Source organism: Jaminaea rosea, assembly GCF_003144245.1.
Source record: "Jaminaea rosea strain MCA 5214 unplaced genomic scaffold BDZ90scaffold_4, whole genome shotgun sequence".
Lineage (NCBI taxonomy): Eukaryota > Fungi > Basidiomycota > Exobasidiomycetes > Microstromatales > Jaminaea > Jaminaea rosea.
In genome coordinates, this window is record NW_020289978.1 from 282,546 (window position 1) to 299,964 (window position 17,419).

Sequence of the window (17,419 nt, forward strand, 5' to 3'; positions counted from 1 at the left end):
GTGGGCCGTAAAAGCAGACAGACGAGATTGAAGGTTCACTGATCTGCGCCTCGCTGCCGCGCCTGATGAGCTGTGGAAGCCGTAGTAGGCAGTCGGCCAGACAGGCAAGCAGCTCTAAAGCGTGATGACTCTGCAAGGAGAGAGCAAGGGGGAGGCTGAATTTCCACCTCAGCCAGGCGCTGCGTTTCTTCCCACGTCCAGGTCAGGGAGAACGCCGGCGGGCGGCCACTTCGCGGGCGGCGTCCGATTGTCCAACTCAACTCAGTCAGCCCGTCTGAGACGCCCTCAGATTGAACCTCGACCTCAACCTCGACCTAGCCATCGCCCCTCTAATCGCGTAACGCCTCGCGAGCTTGGATCCTTCAGCCGATGATCTCCTCACAGTCGCGCGCTTGGACCTTCGCCGAGCCCCCAGGAAATGTGGGAAGAGGCTCGTGCTCACGGCGTCAATGATGAGGTCCTTGACATTGCCATCGAGGACCATCGTGTACAATTTTTCATCTCGTTCGGCATGTCATTATTCGGGCGTATCTCTCAGCCTCGTCACCGACCCCTGTAACGCCCTCGCCTCTTCAGCGTGATGCTGATGACTGTGCGGGAGCGCTGTAGCAGATGCAGAAGAATGGTCCATCGACTGAAGCGATAGTCTTCAGCCCACCCAAGCCCGCCCTGTCAGTCGGCCGGCCGGCCGCCCACGCTCAGCCGGTCAATCCGGCTTGTCCGGCTGAGGAGCAGGGCCAGCAGCCAGCAGCTGCCTCGCTACGGGTACAATCTCGTCTTTCGCCTTCTCCCGCTTTGAGATCCAGCGGGGGCGCTTCATTGCTAATGCTCGTTGCCCAACGCCAAATCACAATCGCCCACATGACCGGCCTTCTGGCGATATGAGAGCCTTTCAAGCCATGATCACGCCGGCAGCTAGCAGGGCCTTACCTTGCTGCTCGTGGTCAAGACTCGCATCGCGCTAAGGCAGGGAAGGAAGAGGGGGAAAAGAGAGAGCACGGCCACGCTTCCTGTCCCAAGCTGATGAAGGCGAGCGTCAAGCTTGAAATGTAATTGCCTCATAGATCCAAGAAGGTTATGGTTACCGGCAGCTGTCCTCGTCGTAGCTCCTCTCCTCACCGCCGGCCGCAGATCCTTGCCTCGCTGAAGTCTATTTGCTCGCCGCCTTGCTTCCCGGGTCACACCCATCTGGCCCCCTACAGATGTGCGTGCCTGCCCCGCTCTGGCCCCAGATATTGCTCTGCCTTCTGGACGCCCTTACGGGCTATGGTCTGTCCACCAGGTCGCACGCCACGCCAACGCTTGCCGCTTGGAGGTTGTTGAACAGGGTCGAGCTCCAAGCGTGGGACCGGAGCAGGCCAAATTCTCAAGGCCAGCACGCTTCTCTCGACCATGCGCTGCGCTTGCGGGTTCAAATACGACGCTACTGACCGAACGTGTACTGGCCGAGCAGTGTAGAGATGGCGACATCTGACCCTGGCAAGGAATCGCATCGACAGCTTGACCTCTGCGATGCTCCATGAAGGCTGCTTTCAACGAATCCAGCTACGGATTTGAGGCTCAGTGATCTTTTCGTGAGCCTCTCGCATCACGGCATGGCCAGGTCAGACCCGAGCGAAGCAAAGCATTCGACATTGCAAGTTTCGTCCTATCTGCAATGAAAGAGGGGAGGTGGTGGGAAAGGGGTCGATCGTTCTTCTCGGCGCAACAGTTTTGACGCAGACAGAGCACTCCGTAATTTCGTACGTCTGTCTCGATCCTAGGGCTCCTTGCTCGTGTGTGCTTGCCCTTTCACCTCGTCGTGAAGCACGGTCTTCGCGTCCTGTTCGCAATGTCACAGCGACTCTGGTCCGAGCGTGAATTGAAGTCTCGATGAGCAGCGCCACTCACCGCCCTCAATGTCTTGGGCAGTCGACTTTCGCAATCTTCGTACACACGACTTGACATCGCCTCTTGGCCTTTCTCGCTCGACCGATCTTCCTTCTCTTCGTCGCCATCACCGTAGGCCGCGACACGAAAGAGCGGCGGGCGGCGCCGCTGCCACGCGATGGATGTTGGCGGACGGGACGGAGGGAGCCAGTCGACGGTCGACGGCTTTGTCTGTCGCTGCTAAAAGACATCGGAGCTCCCCACACAGCATTCAATCTGCCTCGCCCTCGTTCGCCTTGTGCCACACGGTATTAGCAAACAGGTCTGCACCCTCTATTTCATCATCTCACCTTCTTCTCGACGCAGCCCTGCGGACAAGGCGCTCAACAGTCCGTTGAGCTCATCGCGGTCAATTGGCCCATCCTCGTTCGTCTTCTTCCAACCTGCGGGCCGTGCCTGAGCTATCATTGCTCTCTCTCAGCGGCTCGGGGCACCTCAGCAAGACCCGATTCTCTTTCTTTTCTTCTCGACACAATGAACGAGTCAGGCCCATCAACACCTCGCTCCTCAGCAAGAGCAGCAGCGACACCACGCCGCCGCTCCAGACGGACGACGCTTGTCACCACCCTCATTGTCCTCGTGCTTTGCGCTCTTTTCCCACTCTCACAAGCGTCACAAGGAGATCGGTCACCTGAGTACAGGCACTGCGTCTCTTCATGTACGGCAGACGTATGCGGGCCGCTTCCTCACGAGGTCATGGCACCAGATGGCGATGGCACAGTAGTCCCGAGTAAGCTACCCTTCGTCCTGCGCTTGACAGCCTGGACATGTCCAGACGATTGTGCGTACCACTGCACGCATCGCGTCACCAACGATGCGTTTGGAAGGGTCAAGGACATCAAGGATGAGGCAAAGAGTAGTGTCTGGGCAGAGGTGCAGAGCGCAATTGCGTCGGGAGGCAGGGGCGCGAGCAGGAAGGAGATCAATGAGAGGATTCAGGCAAGGATCAAGGCGGCTATTGATACCTTGACACCGGTGCAAAAGCAGATGGTGCAGTACCACGGCAAGTGTGAGTATATCAGAGTGCAAGTCGACAGCTTGATGAGCAGCTCGATTGACGATCTACATCCTGTCCACCGCCAGGGGTCTTCATCCGCGTTCTCGGCACGCAGGAGCCGCTTAGCGTGCTGTTCAGCCTGATGAATTTGGCAGTCCATGTCAAGTACATCCCGATCCTCAGCAAGAAGCTGCCAGACGTCTTCCCTCTGAAGCTGGTCAGTCCATGCAGCCAGTCAAGGAAGAGTCGTGGACCTCGAGCTGACGAAGTCTTCCCTTCCTCCCCTTGCACAGGTCTACCTCGCCCACGCCTTCATTAGCTGCAACGCCTGGACTTGGTCAGCCATCTTCCACGCGCGGGACAAATCGTTCACGGAGCGCATGGACTACTTCTCAGCAGGGGCGGCCATCCTCTCTGGCTTCTTCTTCACTATTGCTCGCCTCTTCCGTATGGCACCGCAGGACCCACGCTTCTCCCTCTCACTCAAGGTATGCGGAGCAGCACTGGCGCTCCATATTCTCTACCTTTCGCTGGCGTCGCGCTTCGACTACTCGTACAACATGACCGTCAACGTGCTCCTAGCACTTGGGCATAACTTGCTCTGGCTGGCGTATTCGCTCGTACCTGGCTTCTTCCCGGACGGGTCGAGGGACCCCTATTACGCTACCCGCGCGGCATTACGAGCTCACAAGCCTGGCTCAGGCCTCACAACGCCCAACGGCGGCTCACCGCCGGCCCCCGTCTCGTCAAAGGTGCAACTCCCCTCGACATCGAAGAAGGCACGCAGGCGGCTTCGCCTCATCGTTCTCCTCCTGACCCTCGCCGCCTGCCTCGAGATCCTCGACTTCCCGCCTCTGCTCCGCGCCCTCGACGCTCACGCCCTGTGGCACCTGGCCACCGTCCCGATAGCGGCAATGTGGTACGATTGGATCATTGAGGATGCACAGGAGTGCGTGAGCAACGCCTTTTGGATTGGGGAGCCATTGAGGGAGGAGGTGCTGGCTGGCCCATGGTTGGGTGCGTTGCAGAAGGCGAGAGCTTGGGCGAGACAGACTGCTGGCCCCATCGGGGCTAATATCCAGCGGACTTCGAGGAGGGCAGCGGGCAATATTGAGCTGACGGCCCTCACTGATAGCCTGACGGCGCTGGCCAATCGGGCCGGCTTCTCTTCAGGAGTCAGTGCGAATGGTGGTGGAGGTCTTGCTGGCGGGTCGTCGAGCTCATTCTCGCATAGTGGTGGTGAGAATGGGTCCGGTGGGCATCACCATCATCATGAGCGGGGAAAGGGCGCTGAGAAGAAGAGCGACGAGCTGTCAGAACGCATGGGCGTCTAATCGGACAGGAGGAGTCGGGACGAAATTTGGATAGCGGACCCACTCAGGACTTCATCCTTCTCTTTCAAAAGAAATACCTTGCGTCAATGTTCAGTCGCCGAGCGTGCGCTGCACTCGTGATCGACGATGTCTGCGTTCAGAGAGCTCGAGAATCCTGTCCGTCGTGATCTCAGCCCCCCGCGGATCTGGCGGCGTTGGCGTCAATGGATGCATCGACTCACGCTCGACGAGCTCAGACGAGACGAGTGGACCGGCCGTCGGCTGAGACTGTGTCTGTTCCCCGCAAATGGCCGTCTGCCGCTGGGCGGCTCCTCCGCCTCCCGCCTCCCGCGTCCGCTGCCCTCTTGTCCACCACCTCGACATCCAAGAGTGACTCAATTGCCAATCAAAGCAACGACGACCTCGACGCAGCCAGTTTTGGACATCTTGCAAGACAGCAAATCACCCACACTGTTGGACAGCCCTAATCCAGCGTCGTTCCCATCGAGCAACCCATCCCAAGAAGCTGGACCGCTCCAGCACCCCGCCCTGCTCGCTCGCCTGACTTCTGCCAACAGTCACCCAATCACCGGCTGTACTACTCCAGCATCCGGCTCAATTGTTTGAATCTAGCCACCATCAAGTCTGGATGCTACCCTCATCACCGGCGATCTCATAGTATCCACTAGTCCGGCATAGGACGATACACACTTCCCACCACCCTTCCCGATCCTCTCACCCGCTTCGACCATGTGAGTGTATGCTGCGATGAGCAGCCTAGCATGCTTCAGTCCTGACGTGCCCTCCTCCTACCTCCTCTTCTCTCATTAGGCCCTACCGTATCTCACCGCAAGCATGGTCGCAGCTGCACCACTTTGCCTCGTTCCCACAGACGGGCATCTCCCTGCGCCAGATGGTCCAGTTTGGCAGGAATCCCAACCCGGGTACTATTCTTCAAGCTGGCACCTTTCTAGCTGGTGAGCAGTGTCGAGCCAGCAGCAGTCTATTGGACTCCATCGCTGACTGCAATCTATATTCTGTCCCACGCTGTTGCCCGCAGAGGAGCTTCCCATTCGCCTGGCGCACAGGGTCAAAGAACTGGACGAGCTACCCAACGGCTTGAACAAGATGCCCTCAATCGTTCGAGTGAAAGATTGGTACGCTCAATCCTTCGAAGAGCTCGTCACATTTCCCAAGCCTCGCCTTCCCAAGTCTATCGCAGCAAAATTTCCCTCAAATCCTTCATCAGCCCCATCCACCAGCGCCTCAGATCCCAACGGTAGCGGTGGAGGCGAGGGGAGTGGTAGTAACGGGAAGATGATCATGGATCGGACGACGACGACGAATCCGGTGTTTGATGAGATGGCTAGCATGGAGGATGGAGCAGAAGAGGGGGAAGTGGCTGGAAGGGGTGCGTCGTGCGCTACTGTCAGTGCGAACGGTGGGAATGGAAGCTGGACCAAGAAGAGGGTGCCGCTTGCGAATAGGTGAGCCTGCAGGCAGTGTCCTGGGAGCTAGCGGCATGGCGCTGACTGCTCTCTTCGCGCCTGACCCTGCACACAGGTACTACGCCAACCTGTCTGGCATCGAGTGGCCTCCGGAGGTCATTGACTACAATGAGCAATTTACGCGATGTCTCGAGAAGATCAAGTGAGTAAAGCGGGCAGCAAGGCTGTACGACAAGCTGGCTGCTGACCTGCTACTCCTCTGCCTCTCTATCGCTGCCAGGAAGCGCCACGACGCCGTCGTCACTACGGTAGCGCAAGGCGTCCTCGAATACAAGCGTGCCCGTGAAGGCGAAAACATCCAAGCAGACGTACAGCGTTTCTTGGACCGCTTCTACCTTTCCCGCATAGGCATTCGCATCCTCATTGGCCAGCACATCGCCCTCGCCCGCACGTCCCCCTCAACACCCACGACCCTCGACGGAGATCCGCTCGGCGACTCTTCCCCTGGCACCGCCAAGGCGGGCACTGGGGGACATGAGGACCCAGAGCAAGAGCAGTACGTGGGAATCATCTGCACCAACACCAACGTGGGGGCCATGGCGCATGAGGCGATCGAGAATGCTCGCTTCGTCTGCGAGGAGCATTATGGCCTTTTCAAGGGGCCACCCGTCCAGCTGGTGTGCCCGCGCAATCTCACCTTCATGTACGTGCCGAGCCACCTCAACCATATGCTCTTCGAGCTCCTCAAGAACTCGCTGCGTGCTGTGGTGGAGCGCTACGGCGTGGAGAATGAGGAGTCTTTCCCACCAATCAAGGTAGTGGTGGTAGAGGGAAAGGAGGATATCACGATCAAGATCTCTGATGAGGGTGGAGGGATTCCGAGGAGCGAGATGAATCTGGTCTGGACATACATGTACACGACGGCACAGAGCGAGGATCTAGACCCGGACTTCAATGCGTCAGACTTCAAGGCGCCCATGGCTGGGTTTGGGTATGGTCTGCCCTTGGCCAGGCTGTACGCGCGCTACTTTGGGGGCGATCTGAAGTTGATCTCAATGTGGGTACGGGCGCGCTGGCGGCAGGCAGGTAGAGTCTATGAGCTGACCATCTCCTCTCGTCCTTCGTTCCCGCGCTTGACAGGGAGGGATACGGGGCTGACTGCTACCTGAGCTTGAGTAGGTTGAGCAGCAGCAGCGAGCCGTTGCCATGAGGCGTCAAGAGCGGCCGTTGTGACGTAGGAATGTCTTGGGCTTCTATTCTGTCTTTTGTATTTTGCACAATCTTGATCACCTAGCTCGTCGTCCTGTGAGGCTTGGCTAGACTGCTGTCAGCTAGCTGCGGCCTAGCGAGTGAGCCGCCTCGCTCCTGCGGCAGGCAGTGATCTGGGGGATCAGCGGCTTTCGCTTGCAGCTCACAGCGGGCGGCAGGGCGCCATTGACTGACTCGTTGTTCGTCGGCGGCCGTCGGCGGCGGCGAGATATTGCGATGGCAATGTCGAGCTCCCGTGAGGACGCGCACGAAGTTGCGAGAGCGTTCGCCCCGTGCACGAGCCACGCACTGCCGACCTCGATGGTCGCGCTCCGTCGACCTGATGACGTCGAGCAAGGGTACAAAAAAGAGCAGAAACTCACCTGCTGTGTCCAAAGCCGCAAGCTAGCACACACGAAGCCGACACCTCACCAGCAACACACAGCGTCGACAATGTCCTACAACACTCCCTTCACCCGCGCCCCCTCCATCCTGGAGCTCATGTTCACGTCGCCTCTCTCTGGCCCTTCTGGTCCGCACCGTGACGACGGCACCATTTTCGTGTACGACAACGCTCACGACGTCGAGGAGGCTGCCGCCCGTCAGCATCGTCACATCGAGCAACAGAGGAGGGACCAGCATCGCGAGCTGGAGCAGCGCAAGAAGCACGAGCAGCAACAGGGAAGCAAACACTCGACCGTGGCCAAGGGTCAGGGCAGCGGACAGCACGCAGGTCATCATCAGACTCTCGCCCAGCAGCAGCAGCAGCAGAAGCGTCAGGCCGCTGCCACTTGGCCATACCACCCTTTCTTCAGCCATCCGCTCTTCAATGCCAACGACTACGGCAACGGCGTCTTTGGCGGTCCTCTCCTCACTGGGCCCTTGCTTCCCAACCATTCTGCCCTCGCCACAGCAGCCAAGGTCCCGACCTTGTCCCACTCGACTCTCTCCTCCTTCTCGCCCCGCATTGACGTTCACGAGGACGAAAACAAGTTTCAGCTAAGCGCCGAACTCCCCGGCATGCCTTGCGACGCTGTCAAGGTACACGTGGACGATGAAGGCCGAACGATCAGTATCGAGGGGGAGATGAGGAAGGAGTACGACTCCCGCGACCTCGCCTCCGCCAAGAAAAGCAGCAGCAAGGGCGGGGACAATGCCAGCGAGGCCACCTCCTCCTCCACCTCGAGCGACAAGCAGGCCCAGCCTCGCATCCACGGCCACGTAACGGAGCGTCTCTACGGTCATTTCTCTCGTTCCCTTTGGCTTCCCGAGAGCGCTGAGCTGGACAAGATCTCGGCGAGCTTCAAGGATGGACTGCTTCGTATCAATGTACCTAAGAAGGAGACCAAGAAGAATGGAGAAGGGGAGGAGAAGGAGGAAGTGAAGAAGAGGAAGGTTACGATCGAGGAGGTGCAGGAGTGAGGTGGTCAAGGGGGCACTGGACGATTTGAAGAGTCGCGGGAAACGGGAAAGGCAGGAGACGACGTCATATATCCATCAGCTCTGGAGCACGACAAGCATGGCCGAAGCGATCATCGCCATCGCTCATACACGTATTCAGCCAGCGCTCAAGCTTCTTCTCTTTTCATAGTCGAGCTTCACGAATTCGAGTCATCATTCACGTATACAGATCAAGTGACAGCATTACACTCCTCGGCCCGAACCACCTTTTCCCAACCCTTTTCACAGCTTGCTAAGCCTCTCGCGGAGTATATTCTTCTGCACCTTGCCCGTCGACGTCTGCGAGGGAGTCAGAGGGGGAAAGCGTATCGAGTCAGTGAAACATACGTCTTCTCATCCTCTTCCCCTCCTTCATCGCCCTTCCGCAACTCACCTTGGGCAACTCCTGCACCACGTCAATCCACTCAGGTACGGCAAATCCGCTCATCCTGCCTCTACACCACTTCTTGAGCTCCTCCCCCGTAATCGCCTTCCCCTTGTCCTCCTCTGCATCATTCAGCACAACGAAAGCATGACACCTTTCTCCCCACTTCTCATGCTTACGTGCAACGACGCAGCTCTCCCTCACGCGAGGGTGTGTAGCCAATTCGCTCTCCACGGCCAATGAGCTGACATTCTCTCCTCCAGAGATGACCACATCCTTTGCACGATCGCGGATCTCTACTTCGCCGCCAGGATGACGCACGGCTAGGTCCCCTGAGAGGAACCATTCCCCATCGCCACCTCCTTTGGCTATTGTGCTGCCTACCACTACCTTGGATGTGGCAGCAGGGTCCGCGTAGTAGCCTTGCATGACTATATTGCCTCGCATGGCAATCTCGCCCAGCTCAGTGCCATCGCGGCGCACGTCTACCAGACGACCTCTGCTGTCTCGTACGGGCTCGTTGCCCTTTGCCGCATCTACTCGTACCACTCTAGCTTCCTCTGCGGTGAGGAATGCGTGGCCTTGTCGTGCCATTAACTTTGCCCTCGACTCAACGTCCAGCCCCGACCAGGAATCCGCGGCATAGCGTCGCGTCATCGGCCCATACGTCTCTGTCAGCCCGTACACGTGCACGGGCACAAGGTTGAGCGACTCCATCCTTGCGAGCAGGTCAGCTGTGGGCGCACTAGCTGCCACAGCTACGTAGACTGGTTGTGGGAGGCGCTCCGCCCCGCTGTGGTGCACGAGAGAGATATGCACCGTAGGCGCACCGCAGTAGTGCGTTACCCCGCTCGTCTTCAATGCCTGCCAGATGGTCGCCGGATCTACGCGCCGCAGAACATGCTGAGTAGCAAAGCTGAGAGTGCATGACCAGGGGTATGTCCAGCCGCAGGCGTGGAAAGCAGGGAGTACCCAAAGATACCGCGAGGTAGCTTCGAGCCGGGACTCGAGGGCGTTTGCAACGGCAGCCAGGTACGTGCCGCGATGCGTGGACACGACGCCCTTTGGTCGACCGGTAGTACCGCTGGTATAGCAGACGGAGAGCGGGTCTGTCTCTTCTACTGTGGTGAGGAGCTCCCAGTCCCTCCGAGCTGATGGGCCGAACTCCCGGTCTTCTGCTGCTTGAGCGGCATCCCACAATGAACGACCATGCGACAGAAACTGTTCGTACGGATCTGTAGGGTCCTGCCCTCCAGAATCATGGCTGACTATGATTGTACGTCCTTGGCCATTGGATCCTTCAACTAGGTGCTTCAACTCCCAATCGACCAAGATGATAGACGCGCCCGAGTGCTCGAGTACGTAGCCCAGCTCCTGCTTCGAGTTGCGGTAGTTGAGTGGGACGACAGCACCTCCCGCAGCGAGAACACCATGGTACGCATCTAGGATCATGGGCGCATTTGGGCATAGGATGGCGACTCTGGTCCCTTTTCCCTTCCATCCCTCAAGTGCTCCCTTGCCCTCCCACCCGGCAAGGGCGAATGCGAATGACAAGCTACGCGCCGCCCACTGCGAGAAGGTGAGCTGCCAGCCACGCTCTGGATGGTCAAGAGCGAGCCGGTCTGGGTGGATCAGTGCAGCCCGCAATAAGAATGAGAGGGGAGTGAGGGGGCTGTGGTTGTGCGCATGATGAGGGAGGGGAGAGAGGCGCAGGCCAAATGGTTGAGAGACCGGTGGTTGCGAGGAGGGAGGAGGGATGTAGGAGCTGGAAGCCATCGTGCCCGCTCTATCGAGATACGGTTACGACGACGCGACGATTAGCCTTTTGAGTTGGTCTCGATGGCAAGTGGACAAGCAATCCATCAATCGAGCCATTCTCCCGTGTCTCCGCTTGACGTTCCCCCGCACTCGACGTCCCGGTCTCCACAGCGGCAACCGGCAAACGCGGCGACTGATTTCTTGCTGGTCCCGTGCACTGACCCTCGCGTCGCGAGGCTACCAAGACCCCTCATCTCTCTGCAATGCGATGGCATCTAGGATTCAATGCAGGTCCCTCCTTCCACTTCACTTCTGCACATCTTCTCTTCGCCCCGCTCTCTCCCTCTCCATTCTTCCTCGAATCACAGCAATCTTAGTCTCGACATCCCGCAGTCCCTCATCAATCTCATATCTTCGCTTCTCCAACTCGCCCAACCTCGAATGACGCTGCCTCTGCTCTGCCTGTTTCGTCCTATCTGTCTCCCCAGTCACCTCCGCTTGTGACTTGGCTGCGGCCTCGTCACGCTTGACTGCTGCGTCCACCTCAGCGGCCTCGCCTGTACGAGCCTCATCCTCGCGCGAGCTCAGGGAGGTGCCGAAAATGAAGGCTCCGGGAAGGAGGACCATTGCTGCCAGGGTGCCCCAAAGGTAGGGTCGAGGCATGGTACGCCCTGCGCTGCTATTGGAAGGAGGCGATGGCCTCGTCGAGTAGGAGCGCCGTGCTGACGGCGTGCTCGCAGTCCACTCGTCCGCTCGTGGGCGCGTTTGCCCCGTCTGAGCGCCCATCCCGCTGAACTCTCTACCCATCGTATGCCTCCGTCTCCTCTGCACCTGCTCCTCCTGTCCGAAGACCAAGCCCGGCCTGTTAAGCCCCTCCCGACAGCCTCGCAAGATGAGCAGCCAACCATCTCGGAAGAAGGCGGCGGTACGGCTGAGCAAATCGCTGCTGACAACACCGGCGAGGATGGAGCGCACGCCGTGAGGGAGGAATGAAAGGCGACGCACTCTCGAAGAGAGGAGAACCGAGAGGGTTGGGTCCCTCAGAGGCGGTGGCCGTTGTGGCACCTCCGCTGCTGCTGCCTCTGTTGCTCCTTCTGCAGAAATAGGAGCGGACCGCGCCCCCGTAGGTTCATACTCTTCCGGCGGTCCCATGGTGATGCCCCTCCACCATTGCCCCTGCCTCTCTTCCACTGTCGCTGCAGCCGTGCCCCTCCAGCCCACCTGGCCCGGTTTGATCCCTCTTCTCACATAGGCTGTACGTAACCACCGCTCGAGGCGGCGCATGAAAGCATTACGTGCTCCTTCGTGGGCCCAGAGATGAGTAGTGAGAATTGCGACTGCTTGTGGAGCTATTGATGAGCCAATTGCCGAAGCGGAAGATGCTGTGGGCTGGCTACGTCGCAAGACGTCCTGTATGCGATGTGCTAGGACTGTATCTGTCGTAATGCGATCTCCGATGACGAGGATATGCCCGGCGAGGGGTCGTGATGGCGAAGAGGAGGACGAAGATGCGCTGAGCAACCTCCTGAGCAGCCCGGCAGGTGGTGTCGCAGGCGGAGAAGGGGTTGAGGTTGACGAAGAAGCCTCTGCGTTTGATTCTCCCGCCGCAGCCACTCCCTCAAAATACTCGACAACCTGTCTCGTGCACCTTTTGCCCGGTTTCCTCTCCTGATGTACGAGCACGGTTGCCCCATCCAGCTCCCTACTAACCACCTGAGCCCCCACCGTCTCCCCAGCACAACCTGCCGAGTTGCTTACAATGAGCACATTCTCTCGACCGAAGACTTCGAGACACTCCTTCCAGCTCTGCGCCAGGTCCGGATGCAACGAGTCGGATCGCGGCGCGGTAAGGCAATTGTCCTTGTCTACGACTATGGATCGAACGCCTAGGGAATGGGCGTGCTGCCAAGAGAGGTACGAGAGGTTCGGGATGGTAAGGTGAGGGACGACGAGGCCTGGACGGTATGTGAGGGAGGCGAGAAGGGTGGTGAGGGCGGGAGTGTTGAGTGGCATGGCGCCAGTAGTGAGTCGGGGGCGTGTGTTTCCCCTCTGCTGCTGCTAGCTTTGTGGTGACGGGCGATGGTAGTTTTGCAAAGGGAAGCAAGATTGAAGCTGGACAGACAGACTTGAGCTCAATTTTGGACGGAGAAGACGGCTCGCTCGCGGTCTCGGTCCGCCTGGACTCGGCCCGTGCGGCATTTGACCTTCTTTCCTTCCTTCGTTGCCCCTCATTGACCATCACACACACCTCACCTTGTCCTTCTCCGCCCATCCTGTCTACGTCCACCTCACCTCCCGACCCACATTTCACCCTTTCAACACTCCCTCTTCCGCCCCGCCTGGCCCCGCTTCGCCGCCAGCAACTCCTCTCAGCCGCCTCTCGGTCACACGACTCGCCTCCTCCCCCTCCCGCCCTGGGGGAATGCTGCGGTTCCAGCTGCGGAGACAGCTGCGTTAAGGCGCTTTGGATGGAGGAAGTCAAGGCGTGGGGCACGAGGTGGTTTGGCGTCAAGGGCTGGAGGAAGGGCTGGTTGGCGGTCAAGAAGCGATTGGAGGAGCAGGGCGAGGGGCAGGTAGAGGGTGCAACTGCGAGCGTCGTAGGAGATGATTGGTGATGAGAAGAGCTTAATTTAGGCATCGACGCTCGGGCAGTCTGGTCAGCCTAAAGCTCATCATGCTCCGCCGTCTTCTTCTTGGCTTCGCCTTCCTTCATCCCCCTCTCCCTCTCCTCTCTCCTCAACACAGCCTCAACAGCGGCCTCGATCCCCTCTTCCCTCTTCCTCCTGCCCTCCTCTTCACCACGCCCCTTCAGCCTTTCCTCAATCAAGCTGATCATCTCTTCGAGATTCTCCCTCTTGCCCATGCCCAACACGTCAGCCATCTTCTCCCTGTCGGCCTTCAATTCAGCAAGCATCCATTCCTCGTTCTCCCACGCGAGCTCCTCGGCCCTCATCGGGTCGGTAGCAAGGAGGTGCTCAACATCCTTGGTCGCCTGCATGAACTCGGCACCGTACTGCTCTTGCCAGTCGGGGTGTTCGCCAGCAAGCCAGCGCTCAAAAGTGGATAGGAGGGCGCGGCGCTTCGCAATGAAGGGCTGGCGATCAGGGTCCATTCCTTCACCGGAACCCTCATACTCCTTCGAGGCCGTACCTGCGCTTCCGAGCTTCTCAGCAATGGACTCTGCGGCCTTCTTGACGTTGTTCATCGCGTCAGTTGCCCCTTCCCGAGCAACTTTTGCTGCATCTCCAACGCGGTTCAAAGCCTCTTCTGCCGCTCCGTACGCGCCGGACTCTTCGAGGATGCGATTCATGGCGTGCACATCTGCTTGCTGGCCGTCGGTGTAGATGTACGGCCCCTCGTTGACATGGTCTGGGAAGGCGTCTGGGTCGGCATAGGGGTCGTCGGGATCCACCTTGGTCTCCTTGATAGGCTGCTTTTGCTTCGTTTGCTCTTCACCGAATACCATCTGCACTTTGTGCTCGCGCCCCTCCCCGCCTACAACTTTCGTCTCGGTCCCTTGCTGCACCTCTGCCGGTCCGGGGCCATCCTCCACCTCCTCCTCATCTTCAGCGCCGAAGGCCATTTTCTTTGCGTCTCCGTGTTCTCCCTTCTGCTTCTTGTGCAGCGAGTCTTGCTTGGCCTTGATGTCCTCCGCGAGCTTTGAAGCACGCTCCTTGGATAGCATTGGGCCAGCATCAGCGCCCTGTTGCCTGGACGGGGGAGGCTTCCATTCGTAGGATCCGCCAGCTGGAAGGGCTTCATCGCTGCTATCGCTCGACGGATCCTTCTTCGCCTTAGTCTTGGGCTTGGCCTTGGTCTTCTTTGCCGGCCCTTTCTTACCATCTCCGGCTCCAGCGGCGGTGTCCTTGACTCCCCACTTCTCCTTCAGTCCATCGAGCCATTTTTTCAGCACGTCATACTTGAGTTTTCCTTCATAGGTCTCAAAGCTGCCCTTGTCGAATGCCGCTTCCTCTCCTCGTGGTCCGAAGGCGACGAGGACAGGCAGGTCCTTCTCACCCTTGAAGTTGACTCCGAGGTGTACACGAGCCGCATTTTGGACAGGTGGTTGATCCCCTCTCGCAATAGCGAACACCATCGACTTGCGAAAGTCAAGAGCAAGACTCTTGTACAGCGGAGAGCTCGTGGGCTTGTTGGAGAAGAGGACCACCTTCGGCGTCTCTGGGTCCTTCTCCACGACGAATCCCTTGATGTCCTCTGCGTTCACCTTTGTCACACTGCGTGGCAGCGAATCGACCGCATACTCAACGAGTGACTTGGCATTACGCTCTCCTCTATAGTCGCGAGGTAGGCGCTTTGTGGTGGCAGGGAAGAGCTTGATGGTTGGGAAGCCCTGAATCGAATAGCGGGCACATGTCGCCTTGTTGGCTTCCTCGTCACAATCTAGATTGGCAAACTTGACAATGCCGTCCAGCGAGCGTGAGGCCCTCTCGAACTCGGGTACGAGGCGCTGACAATGACCGCACCATGGTGCTGTGAATGCTACGAGGGTAGGTTTCTCGATGTCAAGGACATGTCGCTTGAAGTTGGAGGTGCTAAGTTGCACGACGGGCGAGTCCCTGGAGAAGAGGGCGCCCGAGGCTACATTAGAGAAGAGGGTAATGACGGCGGCGACGAGTAGTACAACTCGGCCACTCATCGAAGTCATGGCGCTTGATGCCATGCTATCGAGTCTCAGACTGATCGAGTGCGGGGAGGGTAGATGCACGAAGAAGGAGAAATGGCAATTTGGACTCGCACTCGCACCTCTCCACGTCAGCTCGACGTCCGTGCGGGGCAGAAAAACGGGCCGCGGCGGGCCGCTCTCACCTACGGGCCTCGGGCCTGGGTGGTGGCCAAGAAGACCGCTCGCTTTCCTGTCCTCTACGCCTTAGCTCTTTCACGAGATAGTCTCAAGGTGGGATAATTGATGATGCTATTGAACAAAAGGGAGGCAACCTCTCCAAGACCTGTATCTACGGCAGACCATATAGTGATGAAGCGCTCAAGGACCGCGGGGGCAACCACTGAGCCTTCATGGCGGTGACCATCCCGAGCGGCGTAACATGATTAGGCACAGTCTGATGCTGCTGTCTATTCCTCGCCGGCCCCACACCCGACGATACTGACGCTCCTCTCCTCTGTACCTCGAGCTGCTCCTCCGCCTCCGCCAGCTTCGCCAGCGCATGATCTCTCTGGCCCAGGACGACCATAGCTCGCGATCGCAGGGTCTTCTCCCGCTTCTCGCTCGCCTCGAGCTGAAATTGGAACTCTGCAAATTGTGATGAGAGCTTCGACATCAGAAGGCGTTCTCGCTCGTGAGCGTTCATAGTCGAGTAGCCGCGAGAGGCGAATTCCTTCAGGAGGCCTTGGAGGTAGGTCTCCTTTGGACCGGCAGGGGCGGTGGTGGAGACGGAGGGGGAGAGGAGTGAGGGAGGTTCAGGGCCGAAGCCGATCTCAATGCTGGGAAGACGTTGGCGCTTTGCGCTGCTCGGGCTGACTAGTGTCGAGGAGCTGGGGGAGCTACGCTTTGTGCCCGTCGGGGAGGGCGTTCCAGAGGAAGACGAAGGGTACGGCTTCGCAAAGGCTCTATGATTGTCGTCTGAAGGGCAGATGACATGGGCTGATGGCTCCAGGATTGAGCTTGCGCCGCTTGATCTTCTCCTCTTGTCTGCGCTGAACTGGAGGCTGAGGAGACCGGGCGACGATGAAGGAGACGGCTTCGACGATGAAGGAGAGGCGTCGATGTGTGAGGAGGAGCTTGATGCAGACGCATTGCTGTGCCACGAGGCGTTGCTCTCGCTGTGAAGGACGGCAGAGATGGGAAGCGTTGAAGCCTGCGACATGCTGCTTCGTAGCGTGTAAGAGGTGATGCTATGCTTTGTATGAAGAGTGAATGGACGAGGTCAATGGGCTTGAAGATGGTCCCGGCCCAGCTCAGTCGCTCCCGCTATATACTGAATCGCGCCGTAAGCTGCCTTCATTCAGTCTCACTTCTTCGAACGACGACTGAAGCCCCTGGCGTGTGTCAGTGGTACGGAGGGCCTCCTCCATCCAGCATGAGCGTGGGCATGGGTGAGAGTGCTTGCGGGCGTCCCTGCATGCCCCCACACGCTCTCGTCGCCTGAGCTCATCGCCTGCCTTTCTCGTCTTCAGTCTTGTTCGTGTATGCGTCCTGGCCTGGACACTACTTGACCTCCTGCTTCCTCGGCAAGCAAGGAGCCACCAGAGAACGATTGTATGAGACGTTGCAGGGCGCGATAATGGGCGTGTTCTAGGCGGCGTACCATGCCAGGGATTGTTGAGTGGGCGGGCTTGACTGGCTCAATTCTCCCCGTCTCCTCCTTCTCAGACCCACCCCCTGGCGTCATCTCCTTCGTCTACAGTCTAATGTGCTGCGAGGAGGTGACGCCCAGTCTTATTCGACAAGCGGCAAGCACGCTACGCTGCGCAAGCAAGTGCGCCGCTACCCAGGGCGTCCGCACAGCATACGAAGTCCATTTGCTGGATCTGCTTCGCACCAGACGAGCGCAGAGGGAAGATGTGCCCGCTTGTTTGACTGTAGACTGGCGAGGGACGAGACGAGGAGTGGACGCGACGGCGTTAAGCAAGGGGCTTCCATCTCGACTCCTTCCTGCTCGGGGGCTGCTTGCATTGCATCCTCTCACCGCGCCCTACAGCGCGGGGTGAACGGCCAGCCAGCCAGCCAGCCACACACATCGCTCTTCCTTGCTCTTTCGGTATCCTCAGAGTCTCACGCCGTGGTAGTCACGTATCGTCAATGCTTGCTTGCTCTGCCTCGGAAGACCTCGTTAGATCATTCGCCGTTTCAAAGACGATGACAACCGGGTAGAGCGGGACCGGGAACGGGCGATATCAAGAAAATGCGCCGCCGTAAAGCCCC

At 58.8% G+C, this 17,419-nt stretch overlaps 6 protein-coding genes across 6 annotated transcripts; 3 read left to right on the plus strand and 3 right to left on the minus strand.

The window, feature by feature from the left end:
• The first annotated feature begins 2,262 nt into the window (after nucleotides 1-2,262).
• BDZ90DRAFT_146309 (Per1-domain-containing protein) lies at nucleotides 2,263-4,305 on the plus strand. Its single transcript, XM_025503502.1, has 3 exons — nucleotides 2,263-2,938; nucleotides 3,013-3,143; nucleotides 3,220-4,305. The coding sequence occupies exons 1-3, from the start codon at nucleotides 2,404-2,406 to the stop codon at nucleotides 4,258-4,260; spliced, it is 1,707 nt and encodes a 568-aa protein (XP_025362969.1). The 5' UTR covers nucleotides 2,263-2,403; the 3' UTR covers nucleotides 4,261-4,305.
• A 290-nt stretch (nucleotides 4,306-4,595) lies between these two features.
• Nucleotides 4,596-6,937, plus strand: BDZ90DRAFT_231350 (alpha-ketoacid dehydrogenase kinase). Its single transcript, XM_025505823.1, has 5 exons — nucleotides 4,596-4,991; nucleotides 5,071-5,216; nucleotides 5,300-5,726; nucleotides 5,803-5,889; nucleotides 5,968-6,937. Coding segments are annotated over exons 1-5 (1,551 nt in total). The 5' UTR covers nucleotides 4,596-4,989; the 3' UTR covers nucleotides 6,857-6,937.
• Nucleotides 6,938-7,327: 390 nt separating this feature from the next.
• BDZ90DRAFT_231352 (HSP20-like chaperone) lies at nucleotides 7,328-8,489 on the plus strand. Its single transcript, XM_025505824.1, has one exon. The coding sequence runs from the start codon at nucleotides 7,389-7,391 to the stop codon at nucleotides 8,355-8,357; it is 969 nt and encodes a 322-aa protein (XP_025362971.1). The 5' UTR covers nucleotides 7,328-7,388; the 3' UTR covers nucleotides 8,358-8,489.
• Nucleotides 8,490-8,553: 64 nt separating this feature from the next.
• Nucleotides 8,554-10,595, minus strand: BDZ90DRAFT_231354 (acetyl-CoA synthetase-like protein). Its single transcript, XM_025505825.1, has one exon. It carries the CDS (start codon nucleotides 10,534-10,536, stop codon nucleotides 8,710-8,712), a length of 1,827 nt encoding a protein of 608 aa, XP_025362972.1. The 5' UTR covers nucleotides 10,537-10,595; the 3' UTR covers nucleotides 8,554-8,709.
• Nucleotides 10,596-10,824: 229 nt separating this feature from the next.
• On the minus strand, nucleotides 10,825-12,531 carry BDZ90DRAFT_259408 (hypothetical protein; the record flags this gene model as incomplete). Its single annotated transcript, XM_025508158.1, has 1 exon — nucleotides 10,825-12,531. One exon carries the CDS (start codon nucleotides 12,529-12,531, stop codon nucleotides 10,825-10,827), a length of 1,707 nt encoding a protein of 568 aa, XP_025362973.1.
• Nucleotides 12,532-13,180: 649 nt separating this feature from the next.
• Nucleotides 13,181-16,361, minus strand: BDZ90DRAFT_226508 (thioredoxin-domain-containing protein; the record flags this gene model as incomplete). Its single annotated transcript, XM_025504713.1, has 2 exons — nucleotides 13,181-15,117; nucleotides 15,503-16,361. 2 exons carry the CDS (start codon nucleotides 16,359-16,361, stop codon nucleotides 13,181-13,183), a joined length of 2,796 nt encoding a protein of 931 aa, XP_025362974.1.
• Nucleotides 16,362-17,419: the final 1,058 nt, after the last annotated feature.

What these genes read in the sequence shown, in the direction of transcription:
- BDZ90DRAFT_231352 (XM_025505824.1), top strand. Translation starts at nt 7,389, where the DNA reads ATGTCCTACAACACTCCCTTCACCCGCGCCCCCTCCATCCTGGAGCTC.
- BDZ90DRAFT_231354 (XM_025505825.1), bottom strand. Translation starts at nt 10,536, where the DNA reads ATGGCTTCCAGCTCCTACATCCCTCCTCCCTCCTCGCAACCACCGGTC.
- BDZ90DRAFT_146309 (XM_025503502.1), top strand. Translation starts at nt 2,404, where the DNA reads ATGAACGAGTCAGGCCCATCAACACCTCGCTCCTCAGCAAGAGCAGCA. An exon ending in GGTGCAGTACCACGGCAAGT is followed by an intron (nt 2,939 to 3,012) that starts GTGAGTATATCA and finishes GTCCACCGCCAG; the next exon opens with GGGTCTTCATCCGCGTTCTC. An exon ending in ACGTCTTCCCTCTGAAGCTG is followed by an intron (nt 3,144 to 3,219) that starts GTCAGTCCATGC and finishes CCCCTTGCACAG; the next exon opens with GTCTACCTCGCCCACGCCTT.
- BDZ90DRAFT_231350 (XM_025505823.1), top strand. An exon ending in AGCTGGCACCTTTCTAGCTG is followed by an intron (nt 5,217 to 5,299) that starts GTGAGCAGTGTC and finishes TGTTGCCCGCAG; the next exon opens with AGGAGCTTCCCATTCGCCTG. An exon ending in AGGGTGCCGCTTGCGAATAG is followed by an intron (nt 5,727 to 5,802) that starts GTGAGCCTGCAG and finishes CCCTGCACACAG; the next exon opens with GTACTACGCCAACCTGTCTG.